Source organism: Molothrus aeneus, chromosome 4, assembly GCF_037042795.1.
Source record: "Molothrus aeneus isolate 106 chromosome 4, BPBGC_Maene_1.0, whole genome shotgun sequence".
NCBI lineage: Eukaryota > Metazoa > Chordata > Aves > Passeriformes > Icteridae > Molothrus > Molothrus aeneus.
Genome location: NC_089649.1, coordinates 14,944,038 through 14,960,615, shown reverse-complemented (window position 1 = coordinate 14,960,615; position 16,578 = coordinate 14,944,038). Strand labels below are relative to the sequence as shown.

General features: G+C 39.1%; 1 protein-coding gene across 4 annotated transcripts in view; it reads right to left on the bottom strand.

The window, feature by feature from the left end:
* Positions 1-16,578, bottom strand: part of NR3C2 (nuclear receptor subfamily 3 group C member 2) — a 190,447-nt gene that overhangs the window by 77,079 nt on the left and 96,790 nt on the right. For all 4 annotated transcript variants that reach the window (XM_066547970.1, XM_066547972.1, XM_066547971.1 and 1 more), the window contains one exon: positions 2,842-2,981. In XM_066547970.1, the coding sequence (XP_066404067.1) occupies positions 2,842-2,981 (140 nt within the window). The remainder of the gene's footprint in view (positions 1-2,841; positions 2,982-16,578) is intronic.

Genomic DNA, 16,578 nt, shown 5'->3' with positions numbered 1-16,578 from the left:
AGATGAAAAAAATGCTTTCCTTCTTGCTTCCAAGCCAAAGGAAGAATAAAAGATTAGCAACTTACGAAACAATATAAATTTTGATTTAGGAGAGATTACCTCATACTTGTCTGGAACTTGAACAAATGAAGACTGAAAATGCAAAGCATAGGCAAGAACAGCTGTGGTTTCTGACTTCAAGCCTGTTACTCTCCTTAGAGAAAGCTGCTTCAGTGGAAAAAGAGAAGACAAGCCTGGCCAGGTGCTTTAGGTTCCCTCACAGTACAGTGTATTTTCAGCATATGACTCTATTTTGATCACAAATTCAAGTTTAAATGACTTTGGGATTGGCCATATCTGTAATTGAGGAAAAAACCCACAGAATAAAATTAACCTATGTAAAAATGTATTCTAAATGTATATGCCTTAACTTTTGCAGTGACACCGTTTACCAACACTTTTACAGTCCAAAGATTTTTAATGTTTGCAAGGCAGATCAAATTTATGTTAATGACAAAATCATGTTTCTTCAGACCAGTCTCCTGTTCATCAGTCAGTAATCAAAAAGCCTGTACCTACTTGATACTAGAACTACTACTTGGATAATTTACAGCCTTGGATTTAATGCCACCTGAAATTACTTTTGAAATTTTACCAATAAACCCATTTTAATACTCTTTTTGGTCTACACCTCTCCTTCTCCTAAATCCCTTAGACATTTCCTGAAACTTCCAAGATACAATTAACTGGGAATACAATTACCAGATTTACAATTTGAAATGCAAACTTTAGTCTCTTTGCTCTTCTTGGTTTCTTGGGTTTAAATTCCAATAAAGTTGTTTTTTTCTGTTATAATCTCTCTGGGTTTGTAGGATTTCAGAGGAGCCTGAAGGAATTGGCAGTCAATGGCTGTTCATGGTGCGCTGACAATGCTAGCCATTCCAGCTGAGACCCAAAAAGCTGGGTAGTGTGCAGAGTTCTCTCTCTCCAAATCCCTCTTTTCTCTGCTTCCATGCTTTTTGACCCAATTTGTCTCCCCACTTCATAGAGGAGCTGAGTTGGAGGAGACCTTTAAAGGTCCTTACAAAAAGAAGGCACATCATCAACTGAGGAATGTTTAGTGGATCATGAAAGAAATGTGTGTGTCCCTGTGCTACAAATATTTAATAGTTTCAATTATTTCAAATAGGAAACCTCAGGAAGGGGTTTTTATTGATCCTGCTCTCAACTGAAAAACTTATGATGGCTCTACAAGAAACCTCTTGTTACAAAACTACCTACAAAAACTTTTATTTATATGGATTGTGCCAGGATGTTTGAAGCCAATATGTGTGTTATGTTTTTGCTATGACCTTTTGGGGCCAACACTCGACAATATATAAAAAAGTGCAAGCCGAGACAAAATTTCAGTGTCTGCCTAGCAACAATGCTACTGGTAGCATCAAGAGCTCAGTCATGTGCATACCAAGATATCTAGACAGTGTTCACATACCACTGGTAGGTACATGTATCTTACTATAATGACTCTTAAAAATGTATTTAAACCAATTTAAAGCACATCAAATTTTTAGGGATGACGGGGTAGCTTTCTCTTTTATTTTTAAAATTGTTTTTTTGCTTAACTTGCAAACTTTCAGAAATTACTGATCAGTTTTAATTCTATTTAAAAAATGTCTTTCTATGCGTGATCAGAGAGTAATCCTTTCCTAATAATTTTGTCTTATGAGGCTTAAAAACTGCTTGCTGCTCTGTTAACTACTAAGGGGATTCCTTAGTAATTTTGTATGGATGTTCCCTGTAAATCTGGATGGGAACATCCATCATGCTATGTTGGAATGGTCAGCAAAGGAGATGTAAATGTGGGCAAATAGTACCTTGAAATTACAGTGATTCAAGACTGGAGAGGAAGCTTTCCTGGGAGGCAGGAATGGAGGCAGGAAGACAACAGAAGGTGCTGTCACTTCAACAGTATGTGCAGGTATATGGAAAGCTTCACCATCACCACCACCCAATCAAAAATTATCTTCTCATGATTCAGGGGTCAGCTTAGATGTGGGTGCCTGGAGAGCCATCCATGATGTGGTGTGGAAGTTCATGGAGGAAATCACTTAGCCAGAAAAAAGAAGGTTTTCCAGTTCACGTGCTATATCAAGCAACTAAATGCTCAAGAAGAAGTTGGGGAATGAGGACATCAAGGTCAGCTACTGCACAACTCTAAGAGAAGATGTTTTCAGCAAGGGGAAACCTTTTCCATGTCCTTATAACTTTGGGAAGTTAATTTCAATTAGATTGACACTTCTGATGATAGATAGATAAATAGATTGATAGACATTACACGAAGTCTTGACTTCAGTGACGCACAAGCCCTCCAGGTCTATTTAACAGAGAGCTAAATCCTTATTGCCATCAGAAGTAGATTTAATGATCACAGAAGAAATTAATCACACCTCACACTGCCTCACTCAGTGAACAAGCTGGACACCATATTAAGAACCTATTTTTTTCCTTCTAGGGATTTTTTCATGAAGATAAATCAGTGAGTAGTGATCTCCTACTTCATCTGTGGTTGTAAGAACATTTACTCATCAGCAAACACTTCCAAAAACCTATATGGTATTTGTGGCCTTTGCATGCCATGAACTCTTATTATCAGATATTAAAAACCTTTTATCCACTTGAAGAAGTTGCTTACAAAGTCTGTAAGGGTCACTCAACTTTTTTTTTTTCATCTTAACAGCATAGAATTCTACCAACAGCAGAAAACACATAGGAAAATTTATATGTCTATACACATATATTTCTTTTAAAAAAACAAAAGAAAATATTTTGTCTTTTGTGTTGATATTTTTTGTGTTTTCTTACCTTCTACTGCTCTCTTGAAGAAAACTTTACAGCTGCCACATGTAACCACCCCATAATGACATCCAGATGCTTCATCTCCACACACCAAACACACTTTGGAAGGTCTTGAAGATCCAGTTGATACGCTTCTCAATGAAGAGCTGGAGTGAAAACAATCAAACAAAACAAAACAGATATGAATATTTCAAATCATATCAGCCATAATACAAAGTTCAATTAAGAATTTATAACAGGTATATTGCTCAAGGCACCTAACAATTAGGAAACCACAACTCCTTCTGGCAGTGCCTAGCTGAATACACGAATAGCTTTAATTAGTAAGTGCAATATTTTTACTGTCTGTTTTAAAACACCCATAATATATCAATGTTAATGTGAGAAGCTACCACAAGGGCAGTGGAATTTATTGGTAGCAGATGATTAAAACTGAAAATAAAAAACAAACTAACTAACAAACCATTCTGGCAGGAACCTGGCAGCTATAAATTTTCTTTCTTTTTCTTTATTTGTTTGAAGCCTTCACAGCTAAGGAGTACCTGTAAGGAAAGCTCTAAGGCCATTTGATGAAGTAGTGCAGCAATGTGGTGTGTACTCCCCTGTCTGTGCTCCTGCTTATCACTGCAGTAGTTCATGAGCTTATTTCTGATATTCCTGCAATTTAGCTGCTTACTTCCCATGGAGTTTTGAAGCCTTTGTATATTCTGCAAGTGCAGAAGATCTTCCCATATGCCTGTAGGTGCCATAAAAGCAGCACTGGAGGTTCAGACCATCCTGAAGTTTGGTAGAGTGATGCACCTTGCAAGCCCGCTTCCATGATCTACTGCTGTCTGAAACAGCAGGGCACCTTTAGGAAACATTTTCCACTGTCAACTCTCAAGGACAATGTTTTTCATAAACAAGTCACATTTCCTGATCCTGTGAGTATCCTCCCTCCCTTCTTCCCCCAGGAACTAGAAATGCCACCCCTAATGCAATGGGCATGCTTGGAGAAACATGCCAGATCCTGAAGGAGATGAAAGCTTTGCATCCCTCCCATGTCTCCACAGGGCTAGAGAGAGAGTCTCCTTCCACACAGCCTCTCTTCTCCAGGTAAACATGACCTCTTGTGTTTCTTACATGTTATCTCTCTGAACTCTGCCAGACAACTACAAAAACAACCCTGAAAATTCCCACCAGCAGGGAAATTATCAGGCAGTTCAAACTGCAGGTTCCAGGCTATTTGTCCATCAGCCACTGGGAAACAAAGTCCACAGGTACTCTTAATTCAAATATAAGATAAGGAGCTTGCTTAAGAAATCTCAAGTATGAACCTTTGCCTTTTTCCAAATTTCTAACTTTCTTTAAAGAGGTATGCAGAGGCCAAGTGATTTATCCACAGGGCACAGCTCAAATGTCACTCCAAATGAGGGACCGCAGCTCCCCTGGCCTACAGCTTTACTGCAACATCAAATCTAAATGTCTGCTAAAATGACAGTGTTCAGATGTTAATCAAAATGCTCCAAATAGTATTCATTCCTGCTCTTGTCTGCTCACTAGTCTGTTAGATTTACTAGTTTTAGTCCCTGTGCTATTTATACTCTCATTACATAACATCACACTACTTGATAATTGCTAGGTGATGGCATTAGCTCATCTGTTAAGAGAGAGAGCCTCACCAAATCCATGTTAAAATAAGTTCTGCGTGCTCCAGTCGCAGTCATACCTGCACACACTGCATTAATTTACCCTCAGGAAAAGTAACTTCTCCAGGATTTGCCAAGGCTGTGCTGCTATTCAGCTCTGATGTGTTAAGACAAAGTAAAGGACTTTCTCCCTCCAGCATGTTCCATACTGCGTGAAAAAATTAGACCTCCCATTAAAAAAAAATCTTAAAAAGGTGTCTACTTTCTAGAGAAAATGCCAATAACCTGGAAAACTCACCTTGAAAATTCTCTTTCTTTCACTGCAAACATCAGTATTTTGCCTGAGAAGGGAAACATTTCAATTCTGATGTAAGATCAAAATGTCTCAGGGGATTTTTAATTTTGATGCTGCGTGTTCCCATTTCTTCATAAGATTGGCAAAAACTTTCCTAGTCTTTCTACCCTGAAAGAGGTCAGTGTATTTTTTTTGATATCTAAAAAAGAGGTAATTTTATTAGAGAGCTTTTCCTGTAGAGAAATGGAGGTTTCCAGGGTATCACAGCAGTGTGCATGATTTTTATTTTTATATATATACGCACGCACATGCTCCTCTATATATATATACTGCATATATATATGTAATTATGTATTATTTTTAGTTGAAAATAAATTGTCATGTAGGATTTGCAGAAGGTGGGAGAACCTTTTTTTAGATACAAGCTACCCTACAAAATTGCACTTTCACAGAATTATTAGGTTAAAAAAAAGTCAGCAAAGACAAATTAAGACACCAGTTGATCCATGACTATTATTAAATGCCTGCCTAAGACGCAATCTATAGCATATTTTATACAGTGCTCCTCTCCACTGAAGACTTGAGTACAACTGGAAGTATTCAGTTACTCAGCCACAGCATCACAGGTGGAAGCTTAACATTGTGCAATTAAATCAAATTAACTCATTCTTTTATTCAGTTTAAAAGTTGAATATGTTAAAACACAGATGAGGCATTTTCATTCTTAACAGGAGTATCAAACATGGAATTGTTCTCAAATACTTTACTGCAAAGAAACATTGATGTTTGCTGTTGGTACTTCAATCTGCTCCAACTTGTGCCAGCTCTGGCTATAATTGCCTGCAATGAACAATGTTTGGGTTTTTTAAAAAATCTCTTATGTTCTCTTTCATCCATGTATTTGGATGAAATATGGCAAATACCAGAGTATTTGCCAATTAAAAATGCTGCTGTAATACCTAACACAAAGGTAAAGTGGTGCAAATAATAAAAGGCTGAGCCCAAAAATATGCTCAAATCACAAGCTAAACCTCAGGATAACTCATTCTCTCCATGGAAGCTTTTCTTTCCAAACAAGGCACACGCAGATGGTTGTACCTTTTCCTCCTAAATCTCTCTCCTTTCAAGCTGTGATGCCTTCCCTTAGTGACCATTGTGAAAAATATCTGACTGATGAGGAACCTACCCCTTGGCCTTTATTTCAAGGCCAGACATCCAGTGTGGATGACATAAAAAGATATATCATTTATTCATCACTTTCATTAAATCAATTATTTTTATTAATCATCATAGCCCTTTATTCTATAATATGCATAGGCAGAAAAACTACACTAAACCCCCCACTAAACACCCCATGAAATGACTTCTCATGCATGTTCCAAGTTCAATATTTCCCTTTGCAATTATTTTCCATATCAACATGCTGTAAATTTTTGGCCAGTAAAAATGCCTAATGTAAGCTGGCATGTGGGAAAAGTTACAGGCAGGTAACACTTAATAAGCAAAATATCATTGTTAAATTCAGTTGATTATAACAGAGATATCTACATTTATTTTATTTTTACTCTTGTTTTTTTGGAGCTAAGTTTGATTTTTTGCTCCAGATGAGAAGTTTAGTTACAATACTCCAAGTTACTTAAGTAACAAGACATTCTCTCTTCTGGAATATCCAAGAGTTGATCCATGTAAGAATCAATACCATAAAAAATATTAGAAACTTTGCAACTGACTCCCCGGAAGGTAATTAGCCTAGTGCCAAATATCTATTAGAATGACATGCTAAATCTAAGGTCATATGTGGGCCACAGCAAGTTTCAATCTTAAAATTCAGATAGAGTGAAAACACTGTATTTACCCAAAACCAAATCAGAACATATACCCTATTGCTCTGATATTTAACATGTTTTTTTAAAAAACTTTTACACAACAGACTGTTGTTGAGCCAGGACATTCCTTGTGGGTGGCAAGCTAGTTTCAATATAACCTCCCAGCTGAAAACACCAGAAATGTGAAATAGTGCCAAAGAGCTGGCTACTCATTCCCATTTTCAGAAGCCAGTGGCTCCCATAGGTTGATTGGGTTGCTGCTTTCATGCTTCTCTCATTATTTCTAATACAACGACAAGAATAGGCAAACACAGTCCCACACCCCTCCCATAAAACTCCACAGGATCCAAAGAGAGGAGATCCACCAGAGCATGCATATTTTATTCCAATGCTGTTTCAGCCAAGGGCAGCACAGAGGGTTTAACAATGCCAAATGTATCTCCTAAATGATTCGTAAAACGGTTGCTTCGATGGCTCCAGTAACATTTGTCACGTTGCAGGGTATGTGATTAAGAATAAGCCTGATTTATTATCCCTAACAGTGCAAATGCTGGCAGTTAAATGCTGACCTTGACTGGCCATTGCCATCAAGCTCATTTGTGTCTCTCAGAGTTGGCTTTAGTAATAGTTATATGGAAAATTAATTAGAAATAACAGATTTTGTAAAGAAGAGTCAATAAACCCACAGATAGTCCAGCATTTTAAAAGCTGATTATATAGGTTATTATACTTTTCAAACCAGATGTCATACAGGAGCACAGTTTAAACAAATGATGCCTCTCTGATGATAAAATGAAGCACTCCAAAGAAGCATAAGCCACAATATGTATTCCAAAGTCATTTGTTCCAAGCGCTTTTATTATTATGAGATCTAGATGAGTCCTTTTTAATTCCACATCATTGACTTTTCTTTTTAATACTGAAATTTTCTGGCAGTAAAACAAACAGAAGGAACTCGGGTACACTTCAATAAATAAAGGTATGCAAAAACAAAGGTAAAAAGAATTTGAGATTATAGAATCATATTTTTACCACAGAAGAAAAAAAAGTAACTGTAAGAGGAAGAATAATCAGGATATTCAAGATGCAGAGGCTGCCAGCAGTTTATTTCTACCCTCTCATCTCATTTCTGAAGGAGTATAACCTCCGTGGAGTCATCTTCTGTTGGGAAGTAGCACCTAAAAACATGATAGTCAACTCTGCACTTTAAATACTGCAACTAACCTACCTGTGGCCCAAAACAAGAGTTAGGCATTTTACTTCACTTAGCAGCTCTCCCAGTACCTTCTTTTCTCTAACTCATTGTTCCCTCAGCCATCATAGTAGACAACACAGAAACGTTTCCTTTTCACATTACCTCCATTATTTTTGTGCATATCCACATAGTAACAGTAATTTCACTGTCCAAGATAACTCCATTACTCCTTTAGAAGGTGACATACTGGTCAAAACCTGTCCAGTAGATTATTTATTAAGCCAATTCACTCCACAATGATGGTAGTCATGACCTCCCCCAGTGCCATGTATCTATCATCTCCCAGATTCTGCTCCATGCTGCCTGCTTTAATTGTCAATACTGATGTTTGACCAGCATCAGTTTCTGTTGTATAACCTGAATTTTTAAAGAGTTTCACTGTAGGAAGGAATCCTGGCTCTCTCCTATACTACTTGAATAAAGCAGATTAGCAGGCTGGAAAATGGTATTTCTTAAATGTCAGAGTATATAAAACAATCTTCTTGTCAGCAGACCAAGAAAGCAGAGAGGAGTGAAGAGGTGCAGAGATGAAATGATCAGAATTTTGGAGGAGAAGGCAGTCACGTGGGACCTCGGGAACACTGAGCTAAGGAAGAACTGCTGGAACCCAACCACCCCTGAGCCTCAGCAGCAACACTCCCAGAGCAGGCAGAGCAACATTTACCCTCTTTGAGTGTTTATTTTTAAGACGTTTAAAAAACAAAACCAAGCAAACAACAATCAGAATTCAGTAGCTGTGATATTACATTTAAATTAGTAGTCAGTCTCAATTAGTTATTTAGGGTTTGTTTTTTTTTTAAAGCACAGAGCTTTTGTATTCCAAGAGAGAAACCCTTCAATTCTTTGAACTTCAAACACTACAACCTTTTTTAATCTTAAGAAATGCTTAGCATGATGGAACATGAAGGAATTGGAAGGGAAGTGCATTTAGTTAAGAAAAAGCAAGCTGAGAACCTAGATGGTGTTTTTCCTCAGCAGCTCCAGCTTTCACTTGAAGTTACTTTATTTAGCAATGCCTAAGGGTCACACATCACACTTTCATACCTGGATCTTAATTATGATAACAAGCAAACTCTGACATGCACTAATAGAAAAGGCTCCAACCTTTTTTCCAAACCCCACCAAATCTAAAAAGATGCACTCAGGATTTAAAAAAAGCATTTAAGTCCCAATGTTTATTCGGCAAATAGAATCTGATGCGTTCTGTGCCGCAGTCAAAGTGAACAGGTTCCTGTATTTAGCTTAACCTTAAGGCATATGTTGATTTTACAAAATGAAGCAAGTGTGCTATGCTCCTTCAGTTCCCATTTACCTTAGTGGATGCTGACAGGACTCAGCACTTTCCTCCATCCAGCTGTAAACCTTGACTTTTCCTTGACCTTCTCTACTGAAATATTTTGGTAGCAACTATAGTCGGCAATCCAAATTTTACCTCCAAATAATCGGCTGACTACAGAAAAATATAAACTTAAGCATCAATGAAAGTGTGCTCTGATGGACTGAAACTGAGGAGCACTTATTTCCTAGGGAAATAAAACTAATTTTTACCCAGTGATTTAGTGATCAGAGAAGTATAACATCCTCCTACTTTTCTTCTGCAATGCACTTTTCTCCTCTAACTGCTGTCACAACCTACCAAGACACAACTGCCCCAGGGAAATAAAATTTCCTTGTTCTGCAGGTTTTTCAGTACATAGATATAGTTATCTATTGAAATGGAATGGTTAACCTAAAAGGGGAGTTTCCTATCAGGATTAAGCCTTTGGTTTTGGAAGGCAGAGAACTCCAGTAAGCCTCACAGGGCATTTGCTCTAACTTTTCATATTTGGCCCACTTATAGAATTAGTGCAGTTTAAATGCATGCAATGCTAGTGTTTGTGCTGCTGATTATAAATTGCTATGTATAGCAAGATAAGGCAGGAACAGTTTATCTGGAAAATTATCTGGTTAATTATTGAAAGTCTGCTTGAGGGGGCAGGGAGTACATTTAACTCTTTCTTTTTCTGCACCTGCTCACCTGCCTTAACTAGGAGGAGACACACAGCTTGGAAGATCCAATTTTTCACAGCACCATGTCATTTTCCACTGCTGAAAACCATGGAAGCCATTATGCACGCTGGTAACTCTCCTACCAGGGCACAGTAATGTTTACGTGGTGAGGCTCTGCTGCCTTCTCAGTCAGAAACATTTTAAAGCTGCATAAAATGCCATGATTCAAGTGAGGCTCACTTGCTGATGGGGGCACCAGTGGGAAATCATAACCATGAGGAATTTCAGGCAAGACAAGACTGCACAAGTACATTGCTCTGCTACTGAAGGCTTCCGAGACAAAGAAATCTGAAAGAGCAAGGGAGAAAAATGCACAAAGAAGGCAAATGCAGGGAGATGCTACCAGTAATAAAAGCATCTCTTTAAAAAGCCTCCTCCTTTTAAAAGCAGGCTCTCAACTTTAGTTGAAGTTCTTCCCTCAGAGTCTAAACAAGCAACTCCTAAAAATACCTTCCTTTGTTTGAAAGCTTATTTTATGAAACCCTCATTACATCAACCTGCAATGACATTGATGACCAGAATATTGACTGTTAATGACCTTAAGAAACGTCATTCTGTTGCAGACAAAAATCTACCTGATCTATCTGGCAACAGCTTGGCCCCAAAAGTACTAAAAGAAAAACTGTATTAAAACTATTAGTTTACAACAGAAGCAGCTTGGTCCAGTTGGACGTACTTTCCTATTACCAACTGTTTGCTTTGACTTCTGAGTGCATGACATGCTTACAGAGAAAGCTACCACACCATTAATACCCTAACCACAACATAAAAAGTTTACAAGAGTTCCATAATCAAATAAATTTTTTTCAAAATTAAATTATTTCATAACAGCAAAAAGTAAACTGAACTGCCATCCACTGTCTACTGGGGATTAAAATACCACAATAGAAAAACCTCCGGAGCAACCATAAAACCATAGGGAAAAAATGCACCAAAGCCCAAAAAAAAGGTTACCATGGGAACAAAGGCTATTTTCCAACTTGTCACATAATAGCCCCAGTATGGCAGAACTTTACTCATAAGAGCAATCCCACAGGCTTAGGAAGGCAACATGTATAATTATTACTTGATCTGAAAAAATCTAAGGGGAAAATGGAGTGGTGGGTTTGGTCTTTTAACACCCTTATGCCCCCTTCCCCCCTCCATCCACCAAGACAAAATTATGGTGGATGTTGAAAGGGTATTGGAATTACAGCACTAGTGTTTGCTATATTAAAATACCACACAGGAACAGAAAAGAGAAGTAGGAAGGTCTGCACACCAATCTAAACTTCATAAATAGGACTTTGGGGAGAATGAAAAGCAACAGGCAGCTTGCAGTATCACTTAGCATGAAGTACCAACACAGAACTCAGGACTAAGACTCCAGCCCATGAGTCTCACCAGAGAAATTCCTGACAGTAACAGCCTTGAGTATCTTGCAAAACGCAGGGAGCACTGTGAACACTTGTAGAAAGAAGACTGGAAAAAATAAATAAACCCCCTAAAATGATCTCACTAATCAAAAAGTAATAATCCTTAATAATATTAGGCACAGGTATTTATATTTTACTGGAAGTTTCCAGCTTAGCACTGGCTTCAGATGATACAGTGAGAACCAAACTCCAACTTTACCATCATCTCTGATTAACAGGTATTTTAAAAGACTAATAGTCACATTATTTTGAAACATCTGTCAACTTCTAAAACCACTATTTGAAATAATGATGGCTTCCTTTTCACTAACATTTTTCCATTTTTAGGAAATTCAACCTGTTCATTGTGTTTTAATGCATGTCACTATAACTTGATACATGAAATAGGATGACTCTTGCAGCTCTAGGTATACAGATATGGAGGCAGTTTGTAAATTTGTTTTTTCCACCGTCCTGGTCTCATGGCCCAAACCAAACACTTTCCTAAAAGTAGAAGGTAGGGTTTCCACATCTATCTTTACTCATCATGTCTTGCCTAAAGAATCACTTTCCTTCCCAGTCTCTCTGCCTCTCAGGATGCTTACCAACAGTTTGCAATTGGATCCCCTCCAGCAATCATGATTGCAGTCCAACCTGTGAATTTTGTCACAGGTGAAACAGCCTTCTCTGGCTTCGTGTATGCCAAAAACTGTGATGATTAGCAGAGCACACAAGCAAGCAGCAGCTCCAGTTCAGACAGGGACATCACTTCCCACTTGTCCCACCTCCACTTACAGTGACAATTTGCAGAGATCCTTACTCTTGTATTTACCCCAAGGTAAGTTCACTCCTGTTGGTGGTGATATTGTTGACTGCCACATTTACTTGCACACTTCAAGTTCTTATGTTTTCCTTGCCTGTCGTTTATGTGGAGGGTCAGGCAGTGTGAGCCAAAAGAGAGATACATAAATGAGTATTCAACAGCCCAATTTCCCATCCTACTCCTGTGAAAGGAATGCAGATATTCTTTCCATACTTCTTCCTAATTTGGAGAGTCAGGTAAGTTGACAATGGGCAGGGTGGAGAGAAGAGAAATGCAAGTCACTCATCTTTCCAGTGCCTTCCTCTCTTCATTTGCTTTCAAAAGGGCTTGTCTTGAAATGAACACAGAGAAAAAGAGGGTTTAAACTCATCATCACCAGTTAGAAAGCCACTGCATACTTGCACCCATGAGAGCAATCAGGAAGACAGGATTGCCAGAGTGCCTGATGCCATACTCCAGCATATGCATAACCTGCATGTGTGCAAATGCACCGACCACACTCATGCTGTACAGCCTTCAGAGTGACTTACAATTTTCAATTTCACATGACCCTTGGATTTATGTATAATAATGCCTATTTTGGGCACCTGGAAACCATGAGAGGGGAATGGTTTAGGTGATAAAACAGAACAGCATCGGATCCAAAATGCAGTAATTCAAAGTTCGGCCTAAAAGCAAAGAATTTTGAGCAGAAGCACTATTGAATCTTGGACAGAACAGTTTTAGAAACTAGACGCACAGTTAACATTCCAGAATCTCTTTTAAAATCAACAATAATTACATAATAGAAAACCTCTGCTCCTATTAACTAAATAAAAACTCTATTGATAGCTCCTCAAAGTAGAAGGTAGAATCAATGGCATGTGTTTTAAAAATATTCCAAACCCCAAGTCCTTTCAACTCCCCTTTCTCTATTTTCACAGCAAGTATAACTGCTGACATGTAATACAGCTATACTGTATTAAGTAACCATAAATTTTAACTTTTAAATCAATTAAAATACTCCTCCATTATATGTCAGAGTGACAAGTAATAGCCTGCTGAGTGCCATGGAAAATTTTGGTCAAATAGCAGATGAGGGCTGCAATCACTGACTGATACCTAGAGCAAAGGCTTTTGGTAATTCTCCCACAAGAAATCACAATTGCTGACAAAGTTCAAATTTGTCTTGACAGGATTGTCAAGGCAAACTAGAAACGTTCACAATTGCAAGTCAAAGAATTCATTTTTATTCAGCTGAAATTCACTCTACGGCTCACATACTAATGATACACAGGACTGTACCTACCACTCTCTCCGGCTGAGCAGCTGAAACCCAGATAGCAAAGACCAAAGGAAAATGGGAGCACTAAGCAAAGCACCTACCAGGAGAGTTATGTTCAACAAGTAACACAGCTCATCTCCTAAATCCTCTGCTACATCCTGTCAGAACTCTATTGCAACATATAGCAGGCCTTGATTTTGGAAGGTAGTTTGCATTTAACTTCAGTGGGAATAAGAGCTGGTACAGTAATTAAAAATACCACCATCCTTCCCATGTCAGGAAAAGGATGTTTAACTGTTTATGCACAAAACACACTACTGTAGAGGCAGACAGAGAGTTTATGAGTGTGCATAACAAAGTGCTTATGCATAAATTTATACAGAAATCAAGGTGTATAGCAGTGAGCAAACATTATTACTTGCTAATCCATCACCCCCCTAGAACTCACTTATGCAGTCTGTTTGTGGCACAGACTTTCAATTTCCTTTAGCAAGGACTGCAATATTTGCATTCATTGTTATACCACAAATATTATTACTCACTGACAAAACGGGTCCCACACAAAGCCAATTAAAACCAAAGAACCTGGTGACACATTCTTTGCTTCATTAAGCAGTATCATCAAATCACTGAAAGGACTGGGTTGGAAGAGACCTTGGGACTCATCTAGTGCCAACCTCCTGCCATGGGCAAGGGCACTTTCCACTTGACCACACTGCTGAAACCCCATTTAACCTGGCTTTGAATTTCTGCCTATTCTAAAACAATCTGCTCTCCCTCCTCCCCACTCCGCCCTGCCTCCTGTAGCCACCAAAATTATTTCTGTTAAAAACAGGTGTGCAATATGCAGAATAAGCATTTGGGGAAGAAAGAAGATGACTCAACAAAGAGTAAGCTTTGAGCACGCATGGTTTCAAACGTTGCAGCAACCAGAGTGTAACTCAGTTTTATCACACAGCTGGAGGATCCAAGAAGGCCCCATCTGCACACACCTTCAGGCTTCAGACCACTTCACCCCATGCAGCTCCTGGCGTGGGTGACCAATGCTGTCACAAAGATATAAAAAACCTAGAGCTTCCTACTTCTATATTGATTTTTCATGTTCCTAAAGAACATACACAAAATAAAGAGTAGAGCTCTAAAGTTTATGAAAATGCTTTGCGATTTAAAAAAAATTATTGCATTCAAGAGCAAGAATAATTAAGCCTTGTTTCCTGGGTCTTTCTCCTTCCTGCTTGCAACATTTAACAGGCAAAAAAATGAGAACTAGCCCTTTTCCTCTAGTGGGGGCACTAATTGGGTGCCTTTCCTCCTTCCAGTCACTTCTTTTAATGGAACTGGTAAGAGATAACAGCTAAAATGGAATAGCTGTACTAGCTACCCACTGTCAAATTTAGTTGGAGTTGGCTGACATTCAAAACTTATTAGGTGGTAACACACAGACAGCTCAGTTACATAAATATCTCCTTAGGCTCTGTCTAGGGGGTCTGCTGGGTCTACTTGCTACTGTAAACCAGGGACTTTTTGCAGCATGTTATCTCTTATCAGATACTCATCTGATTCACCTATTCTTGTTTGTTTTCCCCAAATAAAGTGTTCCACTTTTGCACTTGTCTGTAGATATCTAGTTATTGAATTTGCAAAAGCTTGACCACACTGGAGAGAGCTGTTGTCTTTTTTGTGGCTTTGGACTCAAAATGTGGACTTTCCTTGAAGACACCCTTGTAATATTTCCTGGACTTTCCTCAGAGCCATCCTGATTTTAATGAGCCCAAACAAAGCAGCTTCAGGCAACACTGTCCATACCTTCCCTTGAAAATCTGTATCTGTGCTCCCATATCTACAAAAACAGTGTTTCTAAGCTGCTTAAACACACTTGCAAGAACTTGCCAAAACCTTTTCCGGGCTTTTTACACCAGCAAGGACTCAAAGACAGTTCAAGAGGAACTCACCAACGCTTGAAAGAGTGAGGCTGTTATCCAAATTTCAGAGTCATACAGAGGAATTTTAATAAAAGTAAATGCATACCAAGCACTTGTTTGAAGTTCAGCACTTTCATTCCAGAAACACTGCTTTAATCTCACAAATGCTGCTCTGCCTTTTTTTACCCTCGCTGGTGACTGTGCTGTCAAGTGCAGCAGCGCTCAGGCAACTTGCTGCAGGAGCAGCACAAATTGCCTACAAATGTCAAGCCCATGAACGTCTCCCAGCAGAGCGAGGCTGAAGCAGCACCTCAAATTTGCCTCACACAAGTGCTCAGGCCAAGCTGCTTGGCAGAACAACGTGGGGAGTCAGTCCCTCTTGCTCTCAGCCCTTCAGGAACCAACTGCAGAGGCTGGCAGAGAGCAGCAGGCTGCAGGTTATTGGCTGCACAACCTTGGACTTGAGGCAAAACATTGGAAATTCCCCCAACCTTGTGACACAGGGTGTAGTTTCCCCTAGCACAGACACCACACAGGTCAAGAAGCAGCCCTGCCTGCAAGATATCAAGGTGGATCAGGGCAGGGATGAAGCCTCGTGCCCATCTCAAGGAAGAAAGCTGTGATGCTTTGCCCCAGCTGAAAGCACGCACCAGAGCTGCCAACTCAACCTCTTGCCCAAGCAGCTGAGTTTTGCTGAAGCCTGAAGAAACCCTTGAGATTAATGGTATTACAGGCTTTGGTTTACTTGACAAAGAAAATATACAGGCCTTTATTCTCAGCTTTTCTGAGATTTCCTTGGCTGAAAAACTGCATTAACTGTTCCTCAACTAAGCTAAACCTCCAGTCAGATAACCATTATTCCAGCAAAGGTAGAAGTTTCTTTTTCCTGCAAGAAGTGAATGAAACACCATTTTCCAAGGCATGAGCTCTACTCTTTTTGTAGAGTTGAATGTCTGCATGCTTGAACTCCTGAGGAATCATCTGCTTGTCCTTGATGCCTGCAAACAGTCTTGCCTTTGTCAGGCCAGGTGGTGCTCTCTGACCAGAAGAACCACAAGTGCCTACTCCTCTGTAGTATTTTACAGGACAGTCAGAAAAGCTTGTGCTGTTTTGCTGCCTGCTGGTCTTTGCTGGGTAGGTTGGAAACCTTCATTTAATGCTTCATTAAAGATGATATATAGAAATTTTAATAAACTGGTGAAGCATTCACTTCATTGATTTGGCTTTTCCTTGCAGCTGGTTCTCAGCATTTGACCATCCTGACAATGGACTGATGCAACACCACTG